This window comes from Ornithodoros turicata, chromosome 6 (genome assembly GCF_037126465.1).
Source record: "Ornithodoros turicata isolate Travis chromosome 6, ASM3712646v1, whole genome shotgun sequence".
Taxonomy (NCBI): Eukaryota; Metazoa; Arthropoda; class Arachnida; order Ixodida; family Argasidae; genus Ornithodoros; species Ornithodoros turicata.
The window spans coordinates 58,019,615-58,042,071 of NC_088206.1; the positions used below are offsets into that span (position 1 = coordinate 58,019,615).

Here is a 22,457-nt window from a genome sequence, read left to right on the forward strand (position 1 = left end):
AACCGTGGAAAGGATGGATGTGCAAGGCAAAAAGGAAGAGGTTAATTCCTTCCGACTGGGACCTGATACTTTCAGCTTTCACCTGATACCCATACACACGTCTTCTAACGACAGCATGTATATATTGCTCGAATACGGGGATACTCAACATTCACGATGTACAAGTGCAAACCAGGGAACAAGGACACACGCAACAGATGCGGAAACGCACTTGAGTGAAAGCCACTCTTCATGACCGGGTTCGGTTCGGTTGTACGAAGGCGTTATGAAGGTTACATATCCCCTGACGTACCCATAAAGCGCAGGAGTTCCAAATAATTGTTTCCTAAAGAACAAAGAAAGAAGGAACAATGGAAAAGGTTAAACAAATAAGGAACAGATGGAACAAGCGTGAACGTGACGTAAGAAGTGAACACAGCAAGAATCCGCTGCCTCACTGCGTGGTCTACCGGAGTGTCCAGCAGACTTGTGCCCGTTACTTGAAAAAAGTAATTGATTACCGTTACCGTTACTTCTGCGGAAAAAGTAATTAATTACCGTTACCCATTACTTGACTCCAAATGTAATTGAGTAACGAGTAAAAAAGTAACGCGTTACTCTAGCCGTTACTCTGCATTCACGCAAATTATAACCGTCTTTGGCTGCCTCAGAAAAAAAAAAAAGAAGAAGAAGAAAGAAAGGTTCAACAGCGGAACAGCTGAGATGATAACAAAAACAAAAACGCCTAGGATAAGGAGATCTGTACGTCTGCTGTATTTATCGCAACGGAAGGCGTTGACCCGATTGTGGAAGAGCATTGCGTGGAATTTCCCCATGACTCTATAAACCTCCAAATCTTCAGGTACCATCATACTGGTGTAGGAAGAGATTAGAGAGAGAGACCCTGAAATCCCAGAAGGTCATTACTATGACCTCCGCTTGCTATAGTAGAACAGCAACAGCCCAACAAAGGCTGACGGCACCAGGGGCTTGACTTGGGGCAGAACATCTAAGAGATAAGCTAATACCTGCCGGAAAAGTAATCAATTACTGAGTAATCGGTTACTCAGAAAAGTAATTGATTACTCGAAAAATTACTTTGACAGTAAAGTAACTGATTACTCGAAAAATTACTCAGAAAAGTAATTGATTACAAGTAACCCAATTACTAGTAACGCGTTACGCACAAGTCTGGTGTCCAGTACATTATACTGTACTGTTCGCAGCAATGTGGCGCAAAGCATTATGAGAATACGGTGTCACTAACAGCTGCTGGTACTGGCGATGTCATACGTACACTCCTATAAGCGAAACAATATGCAGTCAGTTGCATTTCTTCAGCTCTCTTACGCTAACGTTTACACAAAGACATCTACGTAAAACTGCTTGACAAGTGTCGGGACCGAAACACCAGCAGGACACCTATATCGCTGGGACTTCAGGGAACTGCGCGTGCATCTGACAAGGTCCAGATGCGCCTTGAGCCTTGTTGCATCCACGTAACTATACGCGACACGTACTGAATCCCGTACCCTATAACACGCGTGTGACACGGATACCGTGCCCGACCCTACAATGGGAGCCAAAGACGACAACCATGCATGGACTCGGGCAGCATCTTTCGTAACCACTGGAATCGTGAAATTTATGCGACTCCATCGAACATCTCGCCACTGAATCACAAAGAAGCCACAAGTACGCCCTACCCTGGAGAATGTCCCCCGGCTTCCGCGTGCATGCAAACGAGGTTCCTTCTTTTACGGACCTCGGGGGCATTCGGTGACGATGTCGCGCTTGGAGTCCGGACATGCTTCACTTGCCTCCGTGCCTGGCGACTCGTACGCATACGGGATTTTGCATAGATTGGCTTCTTCTATATGTTCCGCTACTTGGATAGCGGGCAGAGAAGTATATTTTAACGGATATTTTTGTGCATTTGAGGCGTTTTTTCGCAGATGACAATGAACAAAACAGAGGACTATTCTGTCGTCTGCTTTGGAAACACTTGGAGGGCAGCCCTTCTGTTGGGTGTGCTGATACTTGTTGCATTGCTATAGTCTTCCGAAAAAGTGATTATATAGTTTCGATTGCTTCTCTAGATAACTGAATATTATATACCGTACGCGCTTCTCAAACTCTTACATCCGCTTCATTCTTCTTTTTTCTTTCCTTCCTTTGTTTCGATTCCCCCTTTTTTTCTTTTTCTTTCTCCTTCCTTTTCTTTTTTGATTCCCTTTTTTGTTTTTTCTTTATCTTTCCTTTTCTTTTTCGTTTTCCCCTTCCCCCCTTATTTCGTTTTTTTTTTTCGGAATAGCAAGCTGGCTCTTTGCCTGGCTAACCTTTCTTTTTTTCGTAATAAACATATCCCCCCCCCCCGCGCTTCTGTAGTTACGACATAAGAGACGGAGAAGGATGCTAGTTTCAAGGCGACTGAGTTATAGGAAAACGCCTGGCGTAGGCGTATACATATGAAAGGCTTATTTTCTGGAACTGCGTTTCCCTTACTCGCGGTTATGGTCACTTCACATGTTTTCGCGCTTATTAAACAACTGCTTAATCACCTGAGTCGTGCTATTTATTAGCGTTTTTTTCGTTTTGTTGTTGTTGTCCAAAACACTGGGCATCGCCGTTGTATCAGTGTTTTCTCAGTGTCCTGTCAACAATGAGAAAGCCGCCACTTGTTATAAGTAAACCTTGTTAAGTAAACAAACTTAGTAGCAAACCTCATATCAGTCTGACATCGGTATGTGAGTAAACTCGATATTTCTTTCGTCATTTGAAGTTGCGCTGCTGAGGTCACTGCTGATAATGCTGCCTCTGAGCGAGCGCAAAGGTCAGTAATGCGTCGTCAAGTTGTAATATATTTCTGCCCTGCACTCCCGCACTTGTTTACCACGCACTTTGCTGGTTACTGCTAATTTGTTCGCAGTATCTTTTATAATGGAAGTGTCACCACTTCTCCAAATGAAGCTTCACTACTGAACGTCTTTTTAGCGATCGGTTACCCGAAAGAATTTGAGCAGAAAATACTCAAGAAATAAATATTTACAACGAAAACACCATTTACTGTTATCTTTCACTTTTTATACTTTTAAAGTACTTATATTTGATATTTTATGTTTTTCGGATTCGCAGACAACGGCCATCCTATATTGCGGATACGATAAAGTAGATTTCAACAAGGTATGTCGATCATCGTTCGTTTCTATTTGTATCTTTCTCTCCGTTTCGTATTTTTTTCTATTCTGTTTCAGAACGTTATATATATTCACGATATCTGCCTAACACTGGTGTTAAGAGTAGAAATTTTCCGAAAACCTTCGATGTTTTGAAAGGTAGTAGTGGTGGTGGTGGTGATACTGGGCACTGTTAGTTACAATTGGCCTCACGATTGCGGGCAGCACCGCGGTAGTGGTGAAAGAGCGAGCCGTTGTCGGCCTCACAGAGGTGGGCGACGTCACGACCAACGCCCTTGGGGAATGTGCGTCCTGGGCCGACTCCTAAGGGAACTGTGCCGACATATGCCTGAGGGCGTCTGAGGAAAACCCAGGAAATACCCGAGACAGCACAGCCGGCACCGGGATTCGAACCCGGGTACCTCCCAGTCGTGACATGGCCAGCACCTCTAACCACTGAGCCACGCGAGCTGGTGGGCAAAACCGCGACTGTAGAATCGGCAATCCAACTTTTGTACTGGCCAATCCGATGGGCCACCGTTCACCATAGCGGTGTCGCGTGGAAACGGGAGAAATAACCGAACGTTACGACTCCCGGCATGTGTCTTCCATCCCACTAATCAATTGCTTCTCTTGCACGGCCGATTCAACTGTGTTGCACGCTGCCTACGACTACCACGCATAAAAGTTATACGAAAGTGTGCCACTGTTCGACTAGTCGCAATCAAATCTTCGCCGAGCATCACATTTCGCTCGTCACCCACGTCTTCGGCTATCACAGCTGCGCAGTGCCCAGGGTCAGAGGGTCAGAAGCTGCGGGGGCCGGGACATCCTCGGCCGGATGACACCCCGAACGGACGCCCTCGCACCGGGCGGCGGAGATGCGGACGCCCGCCGGACGCCTTCACAGATAGGGCGTCGTCGGCGTGAAGAAGCGACCTCCGGCCTCGCTGCCCACAACGCTGGCGTCGTTGTGGACAATAAGGCAGAGTGCCAGCAGGGTCGTGAAGGTCGGAGTGGGCGACCCGAGAAAAGAATGGAAAGTGCAAAAGGTTCGGCCATCTTGCCTTTGTGCTCAGTGTGGGATGACGTGGGTGTTCCAGTATACAGAGTTTTAAATTTGGCGAGTACAGCAAAAGGTGAATGTCATTGTTGTGCATCGGCTTTCGAAAACAAGATGCAAAGCGTTTTCTTCTTCTTCCTCTTCTTCTTGCATGCGGTATTGAATGTGGCGTTTATACCAGTTTTGGAACACCGCCACATGTGGAGGTGGGCAGCGTACTGCGCCACATCCCCCTGAGTTCGCTTAACGAGCATTGAGGGGATTCCTCAGCAGTGTCCTCAGTAGCTTCCGTAGTGCCCCAGACGCAACGCTACAGTTCTCAACGCTGCTCGTGCCTTAAGCACTACCAAACCTACTGAGGACGCCGCTGAGGAATTTCCTACGTTCGTGCAAGTGTACCCTGGTCTGTGGGCTGTATATGAACCAGAGCGCGTGTCGTGGAGAATGACCTGTAACGAGTCGATCAGCATCCATGCGACCTCACGAAAATTACAACAGACGCATGTTCTCTCGTCCTGCGGAACATCGAGGAGATTCCTCAGTGATGTCCTCAGTAGCTTCGCTAGTGCTCCGCGCACACGCTACAGTCCTCAACTCTGCTCGTGCGTAAAGAACCGCTGAAAGCTAGGGAGGTCACCACCGAGGAATCTCGTCAACGTTCGTTGCTAGCGGACCTTGGGTTGTTGCGGAGTTTCTTCCAGCCCCGGCTTTCTGTGCAGGGCATTTCCGCGCACGCTAAAAAAGGACCTTCCGGTGCACATAATGAGTCCACAGCGTCGCTCACAATTATGGCAGGAATTAATATACCAATATGTCTGTTCTTTTTAATGTGAGGCTATACGCGTCCTCTGAGTAGTTCCGTACATTTCCCTTGAACCTCATCATCCTTCATTGTTTCGGCTAACAGCGGTCTACGTTTCATTGGTAATTATGATGGTAATGATGATGATGGTATCAGTATTTTACTTCATGATTTACTGTTTGTGTCACGTACCTACCGTTAGCCGTTGACCCTGCGTCAGTAACATGTTTCAAATTCTTTACCTTCTCCTTTTACCCTTCACTACCCCTCGTTCACTCGCTAAACCTCCACAGCCTGCGTTTACCAACAGTGGGACTCACACCACAGACAACAACGTTCGCGTTCGCAACCATCAGCAAGCTAGGCTTTCGTCTAAACTTCAAACCACCTAGTACGCATACACACAGGAAGTCCGAGAAGTGGCTATCAATTGTCCACTTCCCCAAACGGTGGGTCCCACAAGATCAATGTATGCGTGTCGTCCCCTCAACACCTATTATACGGTTCCATTTTTATCGTCTCCTAGTAGGTCATCTCCTTCATGCGGGGGCGTTAGAATGACCATGACATCCCCTCCCCTCCGCCGGGGACTTTGTGGAAGCCATTGGAACTCGTGGGAGGAAATTGACCCGCGGTCAGTAAGTCGCACTCGATAGCAATCGCCGGTGCTTTGGGGAGCCATTGCTGCAACAGTTGTTATTGTATTCATAGCCATTGTCATCGATTTGTAGGGCTTGTAATGGAACACATGGTTCGTGATTTACGCCCCCTGTTGGGCCCCCACTGCGGAATGTTTCAGCTGCACTGTCGGAATTCATTTCTGTCTTTCAGGTTTTTCTTTCCTCTTTTTTTCTTTTTTTTTTTTTTTGTGACTCCCAGGCTAGTCCTTTCCACTGGACACAACCTGTTGACAGTAGGTTTATGGTGGACGGCGGAAGTGGTGGCCGTTTGTCGGAATGAGGTTAGGGTTCCTGTTTATGGATGTCACGCCACATTAATTATTTGGCTGCGCTGTTGGCCTGTGGCTGCGAAGTGCTGAAAGGGTTCAAAGCGAAAGGTAGTATACATACCACGTGGTTTTATGTGCGTTGCAGTCCGGGAGTCTATCCGATTTCGTAAATGCAGTTTCCTGTTTGGGTGCACTATACTGTGATTTATGTTGTCTTTCCTGGCCTCAGTTTATTATCGACGAACGGTGCCCTCAATCCTATACGCTACTTCGTAAGCTTGATACAGTGGTAGGTCCAGGAGGGAGGGGGGGCGATCGCCCCCCAAAGCGTCAGTTTATACATTGGATTTCCCTTTCTCCCCTCCCCCACTACGCGCCCTGACAAAGAAACAGTCCCCCCCTCTCCAAACCGATGGTCTGGATCCGCCCCTAGCTTGATATCAAGTCGAAGTGTGGTGTAGGGCGCTAAGAACATAGAAGCGCTTCTTAGTGAGTCCCTTCGACATTATAAAGTGCTTTCTAACATAAACTCTCAAGAAGCTTGAGGAGAGAGAGGACCCGATTAAAAGAATGAGAACGTTGAGGAGCTCTCAATGTTAAGTTTGGGTTAGCTTCATCATATTTTTCCCCATTACTAAACCAATATCGCACCCAATTAATCGAACATTGAACCACAGTTGAAATAACCCATCGAGCATCGTTAAATACGTACTCAACATTAGAAACATCTTCTTAGTTCATAAAACATCATCAACACATATGCACATCACCGGCATTCCCTTGAGCGAACGCCTACATAAAAAAAGACACGTCGCTCCTCTCCAAATCGTTTTGATGTTATGTACTTTTGTTCCCTCGCACAAATCCCTTCCACTCAAATTAACACTTATGACATCAATTCATTCAGAGCCGTCCTTGACGCTTTCATTATTTCAATATTTTTTTTCATCGTCTCCCGTGGTTGAACAACCCTCATTTTTGTAGCGCCCGTTTTAATTTCTCGCTTCCGCTTTGTTTCGCATTTATTATATAAAACGCGCTACGTTTCATTTCTTTTCATTTTCTCGCTACTTAACAGCGACCTTCATTCAACCATTGATTTTTTTTCTCTCATATTTTTCGCTAAGCCCCCACTCTTTCTCTTGATCCTCATTTGCATATTCTGTCTCTCGTGTATTTTTTAATAGTTGGAGTGAAGCGTTTCTATGTATCCTTCCTGCTCTTTTTTTTTTTTTTTCTTTTCTGCTGCCGTGTAATATGCTCCCTTAATTTGCTCCGCCACAATCAATTATGTTCCTGCATGTATTTGCATAGATCGAGATTTTTCTTTATTTCGACAATTTTTTTTAAAGCCCTATTGCGTTTGTCTTTCTGTTCTAGCGCGACTTTTGAACGCGGCGGCGGCGGCGGCTCCGCACTGTTCTATATTTGATCGCTCGTTAAATTGCGATTTTGACTCCGACGTGCTCGTAAAAAGTGGGAAGCCTTCGATATGCGCAAAAGGTTTTTCGAGGTTATGATTAATATATATTCATATCTTCGGTGTCTTATCGCCATTATTGTCCCGCTCAATTACCTTCTCTACGCTTTTACCTGCTGCATGCTATAAGATTAAGAGAGAGAGAGGATTAAACGGATGAAGTGGCAAGAATCTGTGGAAGGATGCTTTCTTTTGAGCTTGAAAGCGAGGGAATGAGACGTCGCGGTGGATCGAGGATGAAGTCTGCGTTAAAAGAAAAGGAGTAAGAAGATATAAGAAGAATCGCTTAGCCGCATAACAAGAATTCTTGATTAACAAGAAGAGTATCGATGTGTTTTGAAACTTCACGGTTGTTTGATGATGTTTGTTGTTTTGTCACTCATCGACACGACATGTATTTATTGTTGTTAAGTTAAGTTATTAAGGTTGTTGTTGTTGTCGTTTGGGCTTCTTGCCCCGTTGGTCCACCGTGCTCGCTGGTGCAGAGAGTTTCTAATGTTATTGGAATCAATATGTAAAGACTCGTACGAATCTGTTTACCAATCACATGCATAGGCTATCACATATGTCTGTATACCTCACAGGACCTCACTGGTTGTTTTTATCAACGAAATCACAGGAATAAAGCGCCTCTATACATGCCTTAATTTGTAGGTATCAGGCGTCCGTGACGTCTAACTCTGCCCCACCGTGTGAGAACTTCGGTGCAAAACGTGACACATGATTGGAACCAGTTTCTCCTGAACGTGCGCTCAACACCAAACCCCCCCCCCCCCATACGTGCACAGACTTTAAAAAGAAAAACACTCGCATAATAGGGTCCAGTTCACCTCCCACAAAAGCTGTTCAACCCTATACATAAGTCCAGCAGTGTGCCTAGACGCGTGCCGAATTCAATGGCCACTTACGTAAGGGTCGCTCCTCAATAGGGAAAAGGGGAGACCGCTGGACAAGCCGGGGGATGCGCGGGAAAAAGGGGAGGCTAAGGATGTTATTTGTTGCGCAGCTTTTGGACCGTGGGTGTTGGCGATTTTTTGGTTCGGCAACGGCCATCCGGGCTTTCGCAATCAAAGGGGTGAGGAAATGGCGGGGACAATGTATACACATGTGTGGCTCGACCGGTCCCTCGGCATATGTACGGTGTTGTAGTTAGTTTCGCTTTGTTCTCCTTTTAGATTTTTTCAGATAAGTGCGCCGAGCCGGTCTGACCGTTATCGCTGCGGGGACGACGGCGAGGGTGTTTTTAGGGGTGGGGGTGGGGGGGGCCGTTGAAGTGGATGGCACGTTCTAATATGTCGCCTATAGCGGGAGCGTCGGTGTAACGAATTAGAAAGGAGTCATTGTAAGTTTTAACGATTGTGCGTGTTGACAGTGGACTGTAAGCAGCATGAATTATATGCAGAATTTGGAGACGGAGGGAAAAGAAGAGGAGAAAGGGAGCAGGAAAGGAAAACGGCGTTAATTTCACGAATAGGATGGTTCTTTTTATACGAATGTGTGCAACAGCAACTGCGGTCGTGATGTAAGATGACACGTAACCTTCATACTAATTACCTTGTGAACTCTTAAAATCAAGCTTCACCTCATAACACACTCCTGTAAACCATCATCTGCACTCTGGAAACAGAGCTGCGCCACATAGCACGTTCCTAGACAACCATCATCCAGAATGACAACGTTCTCTCCCTTGATTTGATGAAAACGGGGGGCGTACGCCATTTTTGTGGCAATTATGAACTGCATCATGCCATAAGAATGGTGTACGGCCCCCATTTCCAGCAGATCAGGGGAAAGAACGATGTCGCTCGGGATTATAGTCGGCTAGGAGCGTTCTATGCGCTGGTGTTCGTTTCTAAGAGTGTACGAGCGTGTACAGTAAGTGAGTTGTCTTGTGAAGTGAGTGATAACGGTATCATTCTGCGCAACGATTGGCCTCCAGCGTGTTATGTGGTGAAGTTCTCTTTTTACAGCGTAGCTTAGGAAAATTCTACCCAATCTGTATACAGAGTCCGTGAAGAAAAACGGGACGGCCGTCAAGCACTCCACCCCTCCCCCATAATCGTATGTAGCATCACATATCCGTTGACTGTCAGACAACCCGACATTGTCATCCTTTCTCCTCCCCCCCCCCACTCATCTTATAGCGAGCAAATATTCACCACACAACCACGTTTAGTAGCCAGCCTCATCATAACACACACACAAGACAATCCTTCATTGCAGACAGAGAAGGAAAGTGGGGGAAGGGGGGGGGGGTTCTAGCGCGACACCGGAGAGGTGGAGACCAGGAGCTCGTTATGATTGGTCGACGTGTACAGGAAGCTCGGGTCAGGCTCAAGATGGCCGCCTCGCTTTCTATAGAGATCCGTATTATATACTACCTCTGCCGCTCGAGAACAAATCGACCTTTTCTTTCTTTTTTTCTCGTTATTTTCCGTATATATTTCGCCCACAGGTTCGAAACAGAAGGGACTGTTCGAGTGCAGGGGGAAAGGAGGATGTCGCCATGTGACCCCCTTCCTCTTTCCCTAGTTCGGACCGATTTTATTTCTTGCCCGGTGAAAGCATTAGGCGCTGTCGGCGAGTGGGCAGGAGGTGTATCGTCTGCTGGAGGGGCTGCCTCTCTGTAACTGACTGTTTTCGGAAGTAATTCTTCTCTAATCGAGGAGCGCTTTCTGTGAAGGGAACTCTGCAACAAATTCTACAAACAAGAATACCTCACCGACTGTGGACAGTATACGGACCGTTCCAGACTCACACAGACAGAACATACGATACATGAGAAGGCGAATGCAAGGCGGAAAGGATTCAGTTGCCAGTCGTTGCAGGTTAACCAATTATACAACAATACAGTATACCCGTTTTGCTGTGGGATTAGTGCGGTGTCCTGCTACATTAGTGCTAATTAATACGTTTTGTCTTTTAAGCCGTCGTTACGTTAAGAATGCGAATAATTTCACGTATACGTGAAATTCACGTAAAAAATCCCTAAATCATCCTAAATCACGTAAAACGTGATATTTCATATATTTAGCCAACAGAGTTCTTGCCGACAACATTGATGAAAGCTGTGCCAAGAACAATTTCATTAATCAGAAGCAACCCGAATTTATTTATTTAGTCAGTTACTTTAGTGGGTACGTTGTCAGGGAGACCAGTGTATACGAGGGTAGAGTTAGCGCCTCACGATTAATTAATTAATCGCAGCTCGCAACCAGTACATAAATCACAGTACAGTAAAAGAGACAGGACACCATACACATATAAAGAGACGATGATGAGATGGGGCTGATACCGTTCAAGAGGCAGAAATGACATCAATGATACATAGAAAACAGGAACAAAACGAAAGCAAGTTGTTATCAGGAGAAATATACATGGCGCATATATTCAACATCATCATTTTGTCTGTTGTTGCTGGGTACAGGTGATGCTTATTACATACGAATTATACACTTTCAAGTGACATAAATTAAACATGGATATGAACGCAACAAATACGCCAGTCGTACCCGTAGCCAAGTGTACAGCCCGAGTCGAAATTGAAACGATGGAAAACGATGCTGGTATGTGTTCCACACACACACACACACACACATAGATGGGATGATGATGTGGTTGGTCATTCCCCGTCGTTACGGCGGTACACTGCCTCATTGCCATTGCTGAGCGCTACTTAAAATGAGCGATACTTCATATTCTGATCCGTGTGAATATATCGCGCATCATGCGGTTCACACGTCTATATCTGTACATGTGCTGTATGTGTATCCAGTCCGCGGTTATGCAGCTATTCGCATTTCGTATTCGGTCTCTTTTTATAATTATTTACTTCGTATTTGCTTTGATATCGACACCTTTGCAAGTCACAAAGTTTTTTTTTTTTTTTATCTGCCATTAAGATTATAACATTATCATAGCCGTGCTTTCTGTGATGCTTGTTTATGTTTGTCATGGTTTTGTTCTAATAGTGTGGTACACCATTATTAAGACTACGGCTGTTCATGGGCACTACGAAAATAAAAATTGAACTGAATTGAATGAAGTGGTCCATGTATCTGTTCGCTTCGTATTCCCTTCGGCTTTAAAATAATTATTCGCGTATGCCTAGTCTGAGGCGATTTTTGTCTGTTCTCTGTCGCTCCATTGACACATAACCGTGCCGCCATACACTCCCTCCTTTAATTTTTCTCCTTTTTTCCTTGGCCGAATCCTGCGCCTCACCGATAGGGAGGCAAAGGGGTTTGAGAAGAGCCGCCGACCAACGTAGGCAATGGCGGAATTTGAATGCGACTTCGCGTTTATAGATCGCTTCGGAGAAAAATAAAAGAAAAAGAGAAGAAGAAGGAGAGCAGAGTACGTCTCTAGGTATATAGGAAGGGGGGAAAAGAGGAAAGAAACAGCTAGCATTTGCATGGAGGCCTCCTTCGTATTATGGCGTTATTGATCTCGAGTCGCGCGTCGCACGGAAAAGGGGGGGGGGGAGGAAGTACTCGTTATATTCAGTGGGAGAAGCACGTGCAGTAGAGAGGGAGAAAAAGGAAAACGAGCGAAGGGATGAGATGCTCTCGGGTCGCCAGGTTTTGCCGGAGTCTGCACGGACAGAGTGGAATATATACGTCACCCGCCTGTCATACCGTTGGGGGGGAAAAAAACTTTGTATGTGGGGGAAGAAGAAAAAGATGATCGCGCGCTCTTGGGCATCAGGTGAAAGCTGGTTCAGTATACACGTACACAAAGCTATCCCGAGAATAAACGCAAAGGGACTGAAGTGAGAAAAACAATTCAACTCATCATTCCTAGATCCCGCGTAAGCTTCCCCATTAGGAACGGCATGCACGCAAAGCTATCATACAGTTCGGGTCCGTTCCACTCCAACGTAGTCGTGCGTTCACTCAGTATGTTCACACACGGATCATCCTCGGCCGGGTGGTATCGGTACGGTGGTCGGTAAGTTTTGCCGCTTCTTGTTTTCGAAGTTATTCGAGGCTTTTGGAGTACCTGTTGTTTCGGATTCACAATGGCCTCTTGCACTGTTCCGCGATTCTGTCTACAAGCAGAAATCATAATGTTCATTGCTTCCGCTTCGTGGCTCTATATGCTATTTCGAGTCCCGCTGTCAGAAGGTACTCGGAGTAAATTATTTTTTGTCTGTGTTCGCTAAATTCGCCCTATTTTCGAGAACTCAGTTTGTCTCATGACAACACGAACAGTATTCTTAACACCGCGTCTTCCGAAAGGCGAATATTCACCATTTGAGGGCATAGACTAGCAAGCTGCATGCACACCACCTCTCAGCACCCTTTCACCCGCACAACAACCTTTCTCTATCGTCCCCAATAACATAACCCCCTTCTATATAAAGTCTTCCTGAAAAAGAAAAATTCCTTCTCTAGTAGAACGCGCTTAGCCACGGTCTCCCCACTTTGAAAAAGCAAAACGGGAACGAAAAGGAAGAAAAAGGATGGCGGGGGAAGGGAGTCGTTAGCGGCTACGCGCGCTCGTGCTCGTGCACGCGCTGGTGATTTGCATAGACGCGCGCGTTTCTTTTTCTTATTGTTGTTTCCTATTGATCAGCGAGGACTAAAAAGGAAAGGAGGGATTTTAGCAAGGGGAGAGACAGCGCGGTGTACATATGCAGATGGCTCGTCTGAAAAGGGGAGAGGAAGATGGACTGGTCCGCGCTTCGATATCACACGAATGCCCTGTTGTTGTTGTTTCCTTGCAACGCGCCAAGAGTAATGGGGAAGAGTTGGAAAATTAAAAGAGTTTGAACGCGAGGTGGAGGTGATATTGGAATGAAAGGAAAGTGGTGGAGTAATAAGGCAGGAAAAGAGTAGGAAAAATGTCTCTCCCTTCGCCCCTCCAGGCAAGCAGAAGCTCGTATTCCAAAACGTGAAGTGAGAAATAAGAGAGTTGTTGGATGCACGTGGAACAGATGTCTGCAATTTGATGACGAAACATAACGAGGACGCAGGTCAGACGTTCTTTGCAAAGTGTAGGGTAGAAGAGAAGACCATGCACGTGAACGTTGATATGCGACTTCCTCCAACTGATTCTCATTCTCTTTTTCTCTTCCTCTCGATATGCGTTTGCCGAGCGATCTGCCTGCTGCGGAGAGTCATGCAACACCTAGGGGAGGATTGTGCGTTTTAGGCCCGCTTCACAGGAAACTGCGCCATAATTTGTCTCCAACCGTGTAAAAAAGAAGCCCAGAGAAAACAAACCGGACTAGCAGAGAAAGGTGCCCTAGGGTTCGAACCTGCCTTATAACCTGGTTGGTTCCACAGCCGTTCGTACGGACCCAGCGAGGTGAAGTTCGTAAAAGGAAACAAACTGGCTTCTACACCGGAATTCATTTCTTATGAAAAGTTGTACCACTTCCCGATCTCGGTGGAACATAAATATGAACAAGAGTGTTAAAGTCAGACATGAACGAGAGACAAACACTAAGAATTCTGATTGAATCGCTCCGGATTCGAACTATATGAACCTGGAATAACGAACGAGAGTACACATTCTAAAAAAAGGGTGTGAAAAGGTGGTAACTTCTATAGTTACCACCTACACTCTAAGAAAAAAAAGGAGTACTTTTACTCCTTTTGGGGACTAAATGCATTGCCACAAAAAATAGTCCCTTTCAGGAGTAAATGCACAGGAGTAACTGAATGTCACAGAGTGGAGACTGCATTTCACGCGCTGTTGTAAGAGTCCCAGGTACATAATTCGTGTGCATGCATGAAAATACTTTGAAGCAAACCGTCAACCGTGATATATCGAGTGATATAAAATCTTGCGCCATACATAGGGCGCTTTGCGAAGAAAGATGCGCTAACTGTTTCTTACTCTGTTTGGCTGGAAAATTGCTACGTTGTCTGGGCTACACAGCCTTATGTCGTTCAAATTGACCAAGGGCACATATTTACGTAGACTCTTGCATTCAGCAGACCATTCGCGAAGTTTAGTGACAATTTGCAGTCCTGCTGGGGAGTAAATGTCGGGACTAAATGTCGGGTTAGGGGACTAAAATGGGGAGTAGTTGCAGACTAGGGGAGAAGAAGCTGCAGTTACTCCCAGTTTTGCTCCTTTTTTTCTTAGAGTGATATTGGTCAGCATAGCGTCTGATAACGGGCGTAAAAGGGTGGTGAAAGCAGTTATCATATATCCAAATTGCTACAGAGAGGCGTACGCCACTCGAATCGGAAGCGGCCGGTAACCCTATCATTCTATTACCACAACAATTACCTCCTAAAAGGTGTAACTGCTCCACCCTTTGCTTCTAAGAGTGCAATGCAAGCGGAACCGGTTGCAGAAGGACACCACTATACGACTTCTATAACAAAGTGCAACGTTGAGACTTCTCCAACCAGCCTCAAGGCCCGCAGATACTCTGACACGGAGCGTTGTGTCGTCTGTGTGCCGTCTGCAGTTCCGATGGCCATCGTCCGGTCATTAGCCAAGAGGGCAAAGGCCCATCCCTGTATAATTCCTCAATCAGAGAGGGCCACTCCCAAAGTGCTTGGTCATGTCATTGGCACGACTCTCAACCCTTCCGCCTTTCGCAACATACACCAAGAAACATCAACCTTTCTCGCAGTTTGTCAATCGCTTGGTGTGCAGGTGGAATATACCTATACACATGTCGAGCGATATGATTGCATACGCGGGTGCGTACTAAAGAGCGGTCGTATACATTGTTTAAGCGTCGTGTGCATGGTATAGGAGAGCGAATAGGATTTTTTTTTTTGTGATCGAAATGTAGACAAAGTTTACCTACACTCTAAGAAAAAAGGGTGTGAGAAGGTGGTAACTTCTATTGTTACCACCTAGGTCAACATAGCGCGTCTGATAAAGGGTGTAAAAGGGTGGTAAAAGAAATCATCATATATCCAAATTGCTACAAAAAGGCGTACGCCCCCCCTGGCTCACCGAATCAGAAGCGGTAACTCTATCATTTGTAGGCATAAGGTAGAACTTTGCAACCTTTCAGGCACAACAAATGCGCCAACTATTACCTCCTAAAAGGTGTAACTGCTCCACCCTTTTTTCTAAGAGTGTAGGTCATGACACCTCAGAACATTTTGGCGCTGGGTGTCTCCCTCGAGGTGTAAAACTGCAGTTTTTTTTACGAATTGTAGAAGTTACACTCCGTTTAGGAGTTCAGCTTAACTCTTTAGGGGTGTACGAGCAACGTTCACGAAGATCAAAGTCACTATTTTCCGTGTTGGTTGCTACTGCTACGTTGGTGTTGTCTTCCTTGCACTTTTTGTTTTACTTTGTTACATTTCAAAAGTGCCGTTTATGGCGTTTACGCTTTAGTAATGGTGCATCCTGTACCGGCGGAATGCCCAAACCTATTCGTGATGGGATTAATAAATACCGGTATAACTGCAGAAACTAATATCACGCTAGAGGTGCACGGAAGCATTAAATTCAGTACGAAAAACAAAGTATACAAGAAGAACAATAGGAAACCGCAGAGGTCAAAACGTATATGTGCTATATACCCGAACTCGAGAAAGGGGGGGGGGGATATATTTATTAGAACACGGAAAAAAAAGGGAGGAAAGGTCAGCCAAACGGGACGTCGGCTTGCTATTCCGCAAAAAAGATAGAAAAATAAATGAAAGAAGAATAAAATAAACAAAAAGAAAGAGAGAAGACTCTATACAGCACGGAAGCTATACTACAGCGACCGTATTAGCCTGTGCACATTACAAGCGAGCCCGCCACGCCGGCAGTGCTTTTGCCGAAATCATCCGTATTTTTAATGGGAAATTAGCTTACTCCTTAAGAAATGATGAGTTTGCATACTTCACGGTGTAAAGAGTTTAAGCCACACATTGCCATTTTCCTGTAGCACAAATCAACCCTCAACCGTGAGGAAGGATGTGGTATACACTGCAGCGAAAAAGTTGGTTGTTCGTGTATCGTCTTTGCGCTTGTGTTGTCTACTGGACAAAGCGCGCATGTACGAGTGTAACAGACGAATTCAGCACAACATTTGACTGAAATAATGTAAAAAAAACACACACACACACACATTCAGCGATGCACCTTCAAGTCGCTATATTAGTAGCGCCCGTTTCAAGGGAAGACGACGACATACCAGCACAAGTTCAACGCATTTGAAGCGCCATCTCTCGACATACCGACGTGCCAGAAAACAGCATTATCAAAGGCGCTGTCCGCCAACGAGTCACCGTTTCGAAACCACAAAAACGCACTTTAAAATCCCGTCGTTCCAAACAATTGAACAACTCGACCGTTCCCTCCAATTATGCTGACCAGTTAAACGGTACTCCTTGAGGAGAACTAAACGGCCATTTAGACGCAGCCTTTGGGCACAAAGCTCAGGAGCCTTCGCTCGCAAAACGGAACACTTAGGAAAGACGATGCCGCCGAAATTTATTGGCTGCCCAACCCCTCGTCCGGACGGTCCAAGGTTGACCGCAAACGAAGGTCCCTTCGCTATCATGCACGGAAGATGCCCCGCTGTTTGTTGTAAAGCGGCATATAAATACTCGCGGCTCTGGAGAGAAGTCGTGCGAAAGGGTAAAAAAAGGTGGGGGTGTCAAAATGGCTTGTCTGGCACGTTTTTGTTCTTTTCGACGGTCCGGAAAAATATGTCCTGTTTCTTCCCGCGAAAACGGAGGTCAAACGAGAAGGAAATTCTGTCCGCTGTTTTTAGTGGCGTCTATGAATTATGGGCTTCTGGTGTTACAGCGCGTGGGAGAGGAGGACAATGCCAGAATTTGTCCCGGGGTCAGGTGTATAGAGGTGTAGAGGAAGACGGGTCCGTGTGGGAAAATTATTGCTTTTGGGTGACGGCGTAGTGGTCCTGAGGATAGCCACCGGTGTATTGTGCCTCTCTGTAGAAAACGCTTGCCTGTATTTATTTATTTATTTTTCGGTCCGACTTTTGGGTCCGTGTTGATAGGCACTCGGGCGACGACACTTTTTCGGTTTGCAGGGGCTGTATGCGCGCGGTTGGTTTGAAGAAGCGGATCTCTTGGGTGGTCTCTGCTGCAAGCTATATTCTCGATCAACAGATCTTTGAGTAAGGTTCAAAAAGCGAAATATTTTTATGGCTCGGAGTTCCTGTTTTCAATTACAATTTGGCAGCGTAAAAATTGTGTGTTAAGCGTTAGAGCGTGATTGAAGACTCGCCGTGATATATGCCTGGCGGGGGATGGGACGTGACTAGTAAGCAGACTCCCTTCAGCAGGACCTGCGTCTTGATAGACACCGTTATTTACGTACACAGTTCCTATGTACATGAACACACCACCGGCACAATTAATAAATGCTCCGGGAAAAGCACAATACGCGGAAATGTATAGCCCCCGTTCCGGTTGAAGTGTGTTCTATATACCTGATATCTCTGACCTTTTCCGATTGTATACGCAATACGATCTGATTACAACGTAAAATGTCCGCAACAAAATTCGGAACATTCGTCTTGTCATATCATATTTCGAAATGAAACCAGATGTCGAAAATTATTGTGGTATTATGTTTCAAATTCCGAAGCTGAAGTGAATGCGAAAAACGAATGCGGAATTTGCAGATGGGCAGAGTTGCCAGAATTTCTAATAATACCGCAAATATAAATTCGGAGAAAGTAACCTCTTCAACATTGTAAACGATCTTTAAAACCCTTTAAAACTGTTCGGTAACAGACAATCCTCGCCACGGAAAGCCAGCCCTGGGTACTGGAGCTGTTGCATGCATGCAGATATATACGGCAAACTTACCACGATCGTTGTCTTTGGTAATGGATTTTACGTCTTCGTCAAAGAGTCGAAGGTAGGAACTGCTTTTTCCTGCGAAAATGGAAACAGGCATTAGCATCCGGTTCGCAAGTTCTTTATGCTTTTTCTAAGCAAGTCATGTGGTAATAACATATATGTGATAACACAAATATAATACCGTAATAAAATGTAATATTAATATTAAATTATTTGAGTTGGTCTTTCCGCGTGCCATAGTAGAATGGCATGGTTTTCTGCCAGGTCACTTTCAAACGTAGGTACATTCAAACATGAACTAGCATTCTCATGAGGGACACAAGACAAACACCAACCAACTGATATCAGTTGCTCGGTGTCTGTTGTGTGTCCCTTCGTGTTCATTCGTGTTCGTCCAAACTCACGCTTCATCTTCAATGGATTTAGTTCACGAGACTTGCTTCATCTATGTCATTTTATCAGGCGCTCCATAGTATTTCCTATTAGATTCAATGTTATTTATCATATGCCCTTGTTCTTGAATTCACTAAGTCTACTAACTGTTGTTTCTCGTGTGCAGTAATGTCTGGAATCAATATTGTTTGTAGCCATTGTTTATTGCTCTCGTGCTCCCCACTTCCACATTCTGCGTGTGCTTCCCCTCATGGAACGTCCCACTGAAGCCCTTGAGGAATTATCGCAAATATATAAATAAATAAATATAGCAAAACGATAAATGCTTGCTAATGTAACTCCTGAGTCGTACGGTACAGTGACCTTGGAACTTATTCCTGAAGTGTTGTGTTTCATCTGCTTTATTTATATATATGCTGCCCAAACCCCTACTGAGGGCCCGGTGAGGGAGTGCACAGAAGTGCAGCTCACAATCATGCAGGCATGGCACTTGAATGCCAGCAATAACGACACCCTTACATCGACTTCAACGTCTAAACAAAAGCCGCAACACTATACTCTGCCCTGACAACATGTGCCGGCTGAATGTAAAGCAATCGCTATACAAGGAGAGAATAGTCCGAATTGTAATTTGATATCTTTTTTCTTGTATCCCGGTCTTTTAAACGAAGTAGATAATCCGAAACTTTAATTCTGGGCTTGCCATGTACATCTTCATGCACAAGAGAACCAACTGCGTGGGCCTTTCCCTCAGTATCCGCGTACAGCATCCCAGGAGTCGTATCATCCTCAACTGCACGACGCAGTACGAACAACATTTGAAGAAAGAAACGGTTACCATTAACAACCCTTTCAGCCGGCCCATCCTTTGATGTGGTTTCCTGCCGCATTAAAGCTCGAGAAGGCACTTTTTCGGACGTTGGGCAGCCCTAGGGCCACTCAAAAAGTCCCAGCAGACACCTGTGTCAAAGGTCAAACCTGACCACTGCCGGCGTCTACGCTTCCGGCAACTGTGTCACGCGGCGTCGCACAAAGGCACCGGTAAAACGACACATAATGCCTGAAAAGAAGCGACAAAAAGAGGGGGGAGACACGCTCCTTAATGTCCCCCCTCCCACGTCGTACTCCTAACAAGCCATTTATGGCACCCTTTGAGGGGACATTCACTGGACATTTTGTTGTCCGCCGTATTTTTTTTTACTTCTTCTTCTTCCTCTGTCAGTGTGTTTACTCGGGTACTTTTCAGTACAGCAGATGGATGCGTGAAATGCTCTCCAGGGAGTAGACAGCAGCGGTGCTTCTTCCTTTCGGTGTGTTTTGTGGGCGATAAAGGCTTATGTCTTCTGCAGTCGTTTGGATCGAATGGGGTCAGTCGGTTCCAGGGATGGGAATGGGCTTCATGAGCGGATGTTTTTTCTTCTTCTTTTTTTCCTACTTTGTAGGACGTTGTGCAGACCATGTTTTTTCTTCTTCTTCTTATTGGTTCGTCAGTGCTTATCGAAGTGGGTGCACTCTTAGAAACGAACTTCACCGCATAGCACGCTCCTAGCCAACCATAATCTCGAATGATACCGTTACCTGCCCTGATTTGTTGAAAACGGGAGGCGTACGCCCTTTTTGTGACAATTATGAACAGCATAAGTGTCACAAAAAGGTGTACGCCCCCCCCCCCTTCTCAACAAATCGGGGCAGATAACGATATCATTCGAGATGATGGTTGGCTAGGAGCGTGCTAAGCGGTGAAGTTCATTTCTGAAGAGTGTAGGTTTCACGGTAGTGGTACATCTTTGGCGGTCGTGTGTTATTTGCTCTCTAAGCTTCACCTCATAGCACGCTGTGCGCCAACCATTGCCACGAATGATAGCGTTATCGCTCCTGATTCGAAGAGATAGGAGGCGTACGCCTTTTTGTGTCAATTTGGACATATAATAATCGACACAAAAAGGCGTACGCCCCCCCCCCCCCCCATCTCTCTTCGAGTCAGAAGCGATAACCTTATCATTCGTGGCAATGGTTGGCACACAGCGTGCTATGCGGTGAAGTTCTTTTGTGAGTGTGCACGCTATCATCTTCTGCTTCGTGGCGGGAATCGTGGAAAGTTATGTTAATCGTCACAAACAAGTGTAAGCCTCTCGCTTTTTACGAATCAAGAGCGTTAATGTTAGCATTCTGTGCATTGGTTAGCCTTCGGCCTGCGAAGGCAACGGTTCTTGTTGCCGTCGTCGGCTCGAGCTGTCAAGCACTTCTGGACGGTACTACGTTCTGCTTGGTTAACCACAATATTCACTATCCACCTGCATGGTAAAAGGTAAAGGAATCGTCCGTTACTTCTCAAGCATTCCGCAGTTAGGTTCGCGGAGAAAAACGACACCGTCCATCGTGTCGTATGCGTGTTGTGGTCGCTAATTATTTCTTCTTTGATAGCCGATCCACAACTCCAATTATTTCCGACACCGTAGCAGTCCAATACCCTTCCTCTTGCGCCCCTGGTATACACTCACACCTGAAGAAACAAATTCGCGAGCCTTCCCCGACAATTCTCTCTGCCATTCGCATTTTTAATTTTCTTCTTCTTTGCTCGTATGTGGCCGCTTGCCCACCCCCCAGTGACGCGATTAAACAAAATCGATAATCTACCGGGAAACTAAATACGGGGGCACATAGCTGCAGAAACAATTGCGACAAACAACAAAAACGGGCCAAACTTCCCCTCCTTTTTCTCCCTTCCTGCTCACCTGACTGAGTGTTGCCAGGTTCGCCTACGCCTCTCTCCCTCTTGTCCCTTTTTCCCTCATTGCTTTTTTCTTCGCTCGCGGCGCGAGCTATACGGCATGCATCGTTCTTTGTATATTTAGTGAGCCTCTGTAATCCCATCTAGCAACCCTTCTGCGACGAATTCATCATCTAGGCTGCGTTGCCATGGTGATAAGTAGCGTCTCTCTCTCGCGCGCGCTGCTTTTTCCTTCTTTCCTCATTTCTAGGCGCACCTTTTGCTTGATCTTGCGCTCTGTGTTGCGACGTCGCTCGGAAGATGTCAATAAGCTGCCAACAAAAATAGACGGGGCTCGTTAGGAGTGGTTTCGAGAGTTAGAGGAGGCTGGAGAAGGGGAGGGATATGCGGTATAATGAGGATGTCCGAGTCAACGTATAAACTCGCCTGTATAACGCCGGGATCGCAGGGAGGCTTAGGGATGACATGAGACTCGGAGGTATGTTCTCGGCAAATGCGCCATTCCCGCCTACACTCCAAAAGCAGAACTTCACCGCATAGCACACTTTGCGCCAACCATTGCAATGAACAATAAGGTTGACGCTTCTGACTCGAAGAGAAAGGGGCGTACGCCCTTTTGTGGCAATGATAACTTCCCCCTCTCTCTTCGAATCAGAAGCGATAACCCTATGTGTGGCAATGGTTGGCGCACAGCATGCTTTACGGTGAAGTGTTTTTTCTTTTTTTACTTCTGACAAGCCAATCTTGACATCACCCCCCCCCCATCTTTGTCTTTAATCTATCTCATCCTTCTTTCACCGTTTGTTAGTTTATGCTTTATTTCCTGATTCTTTTCTTTTTATTTATTTTATTCTTCTTTCATTTATTTTATTTCTTTGCGGAATAGCAAGCCGACATCCCGTTTGGCTGACCTTTCCCCGTTTTTCTTTTCCTTGCGTCTAATAAATATATTCCCCCCTCCTCTGTTTTTAGAGTGTAGAGCTGTTCACGTTTCACGCCTGCACTCTTAAAAACAGAACTTCACCATATTAGACGCCCCCACTCTTAAAAATGAACTTCACCACATAGCACGCTGTGGGCCAACCATTGCCACGAATGATAGGGTTATCGCTTCTGATTTGAGGAGAGAGGAG

The 22,457-nt window shown here is 45.8% G+C and overlaps 1 protein-coding gene across 2 annotated transcripts in view; it reads right to left on the reverse strand.

Moving 5' to 3' along the window:
• The window catches only part of LOC135396799 (B-cell lymphoma/leukemia 11A-like), a 279,520-nt gene that overhangs the window by 97,333 nt on the left and 159,730 nt on the right, over window positions 1–22,457 (reverse strand). The window contains exons 1-2 of one of the 2 annotated variants that reach the window (XM_064627987.1): window positions 19,432–19,599; window positions 18,207–18,275 (exon numbers count right to left, since the gene is read on the reverse strand). In XM_064627987.1, the coding sequence (XP_064484057.1) occupies window positions 18,207–18,275; window positions 19,432–19,483 (121 nt within the window). In that variant the 5' untranslated portion in view covers window positions 19,484–19,599. Of the gene's footprint in view, window positions 1–18,206; window positions 18,276–19,431; window positions 19,600–22,457 lie in introns of those variants that run through there. The other variant, XM_064627985.1, reaches the window with a different exon arrangement.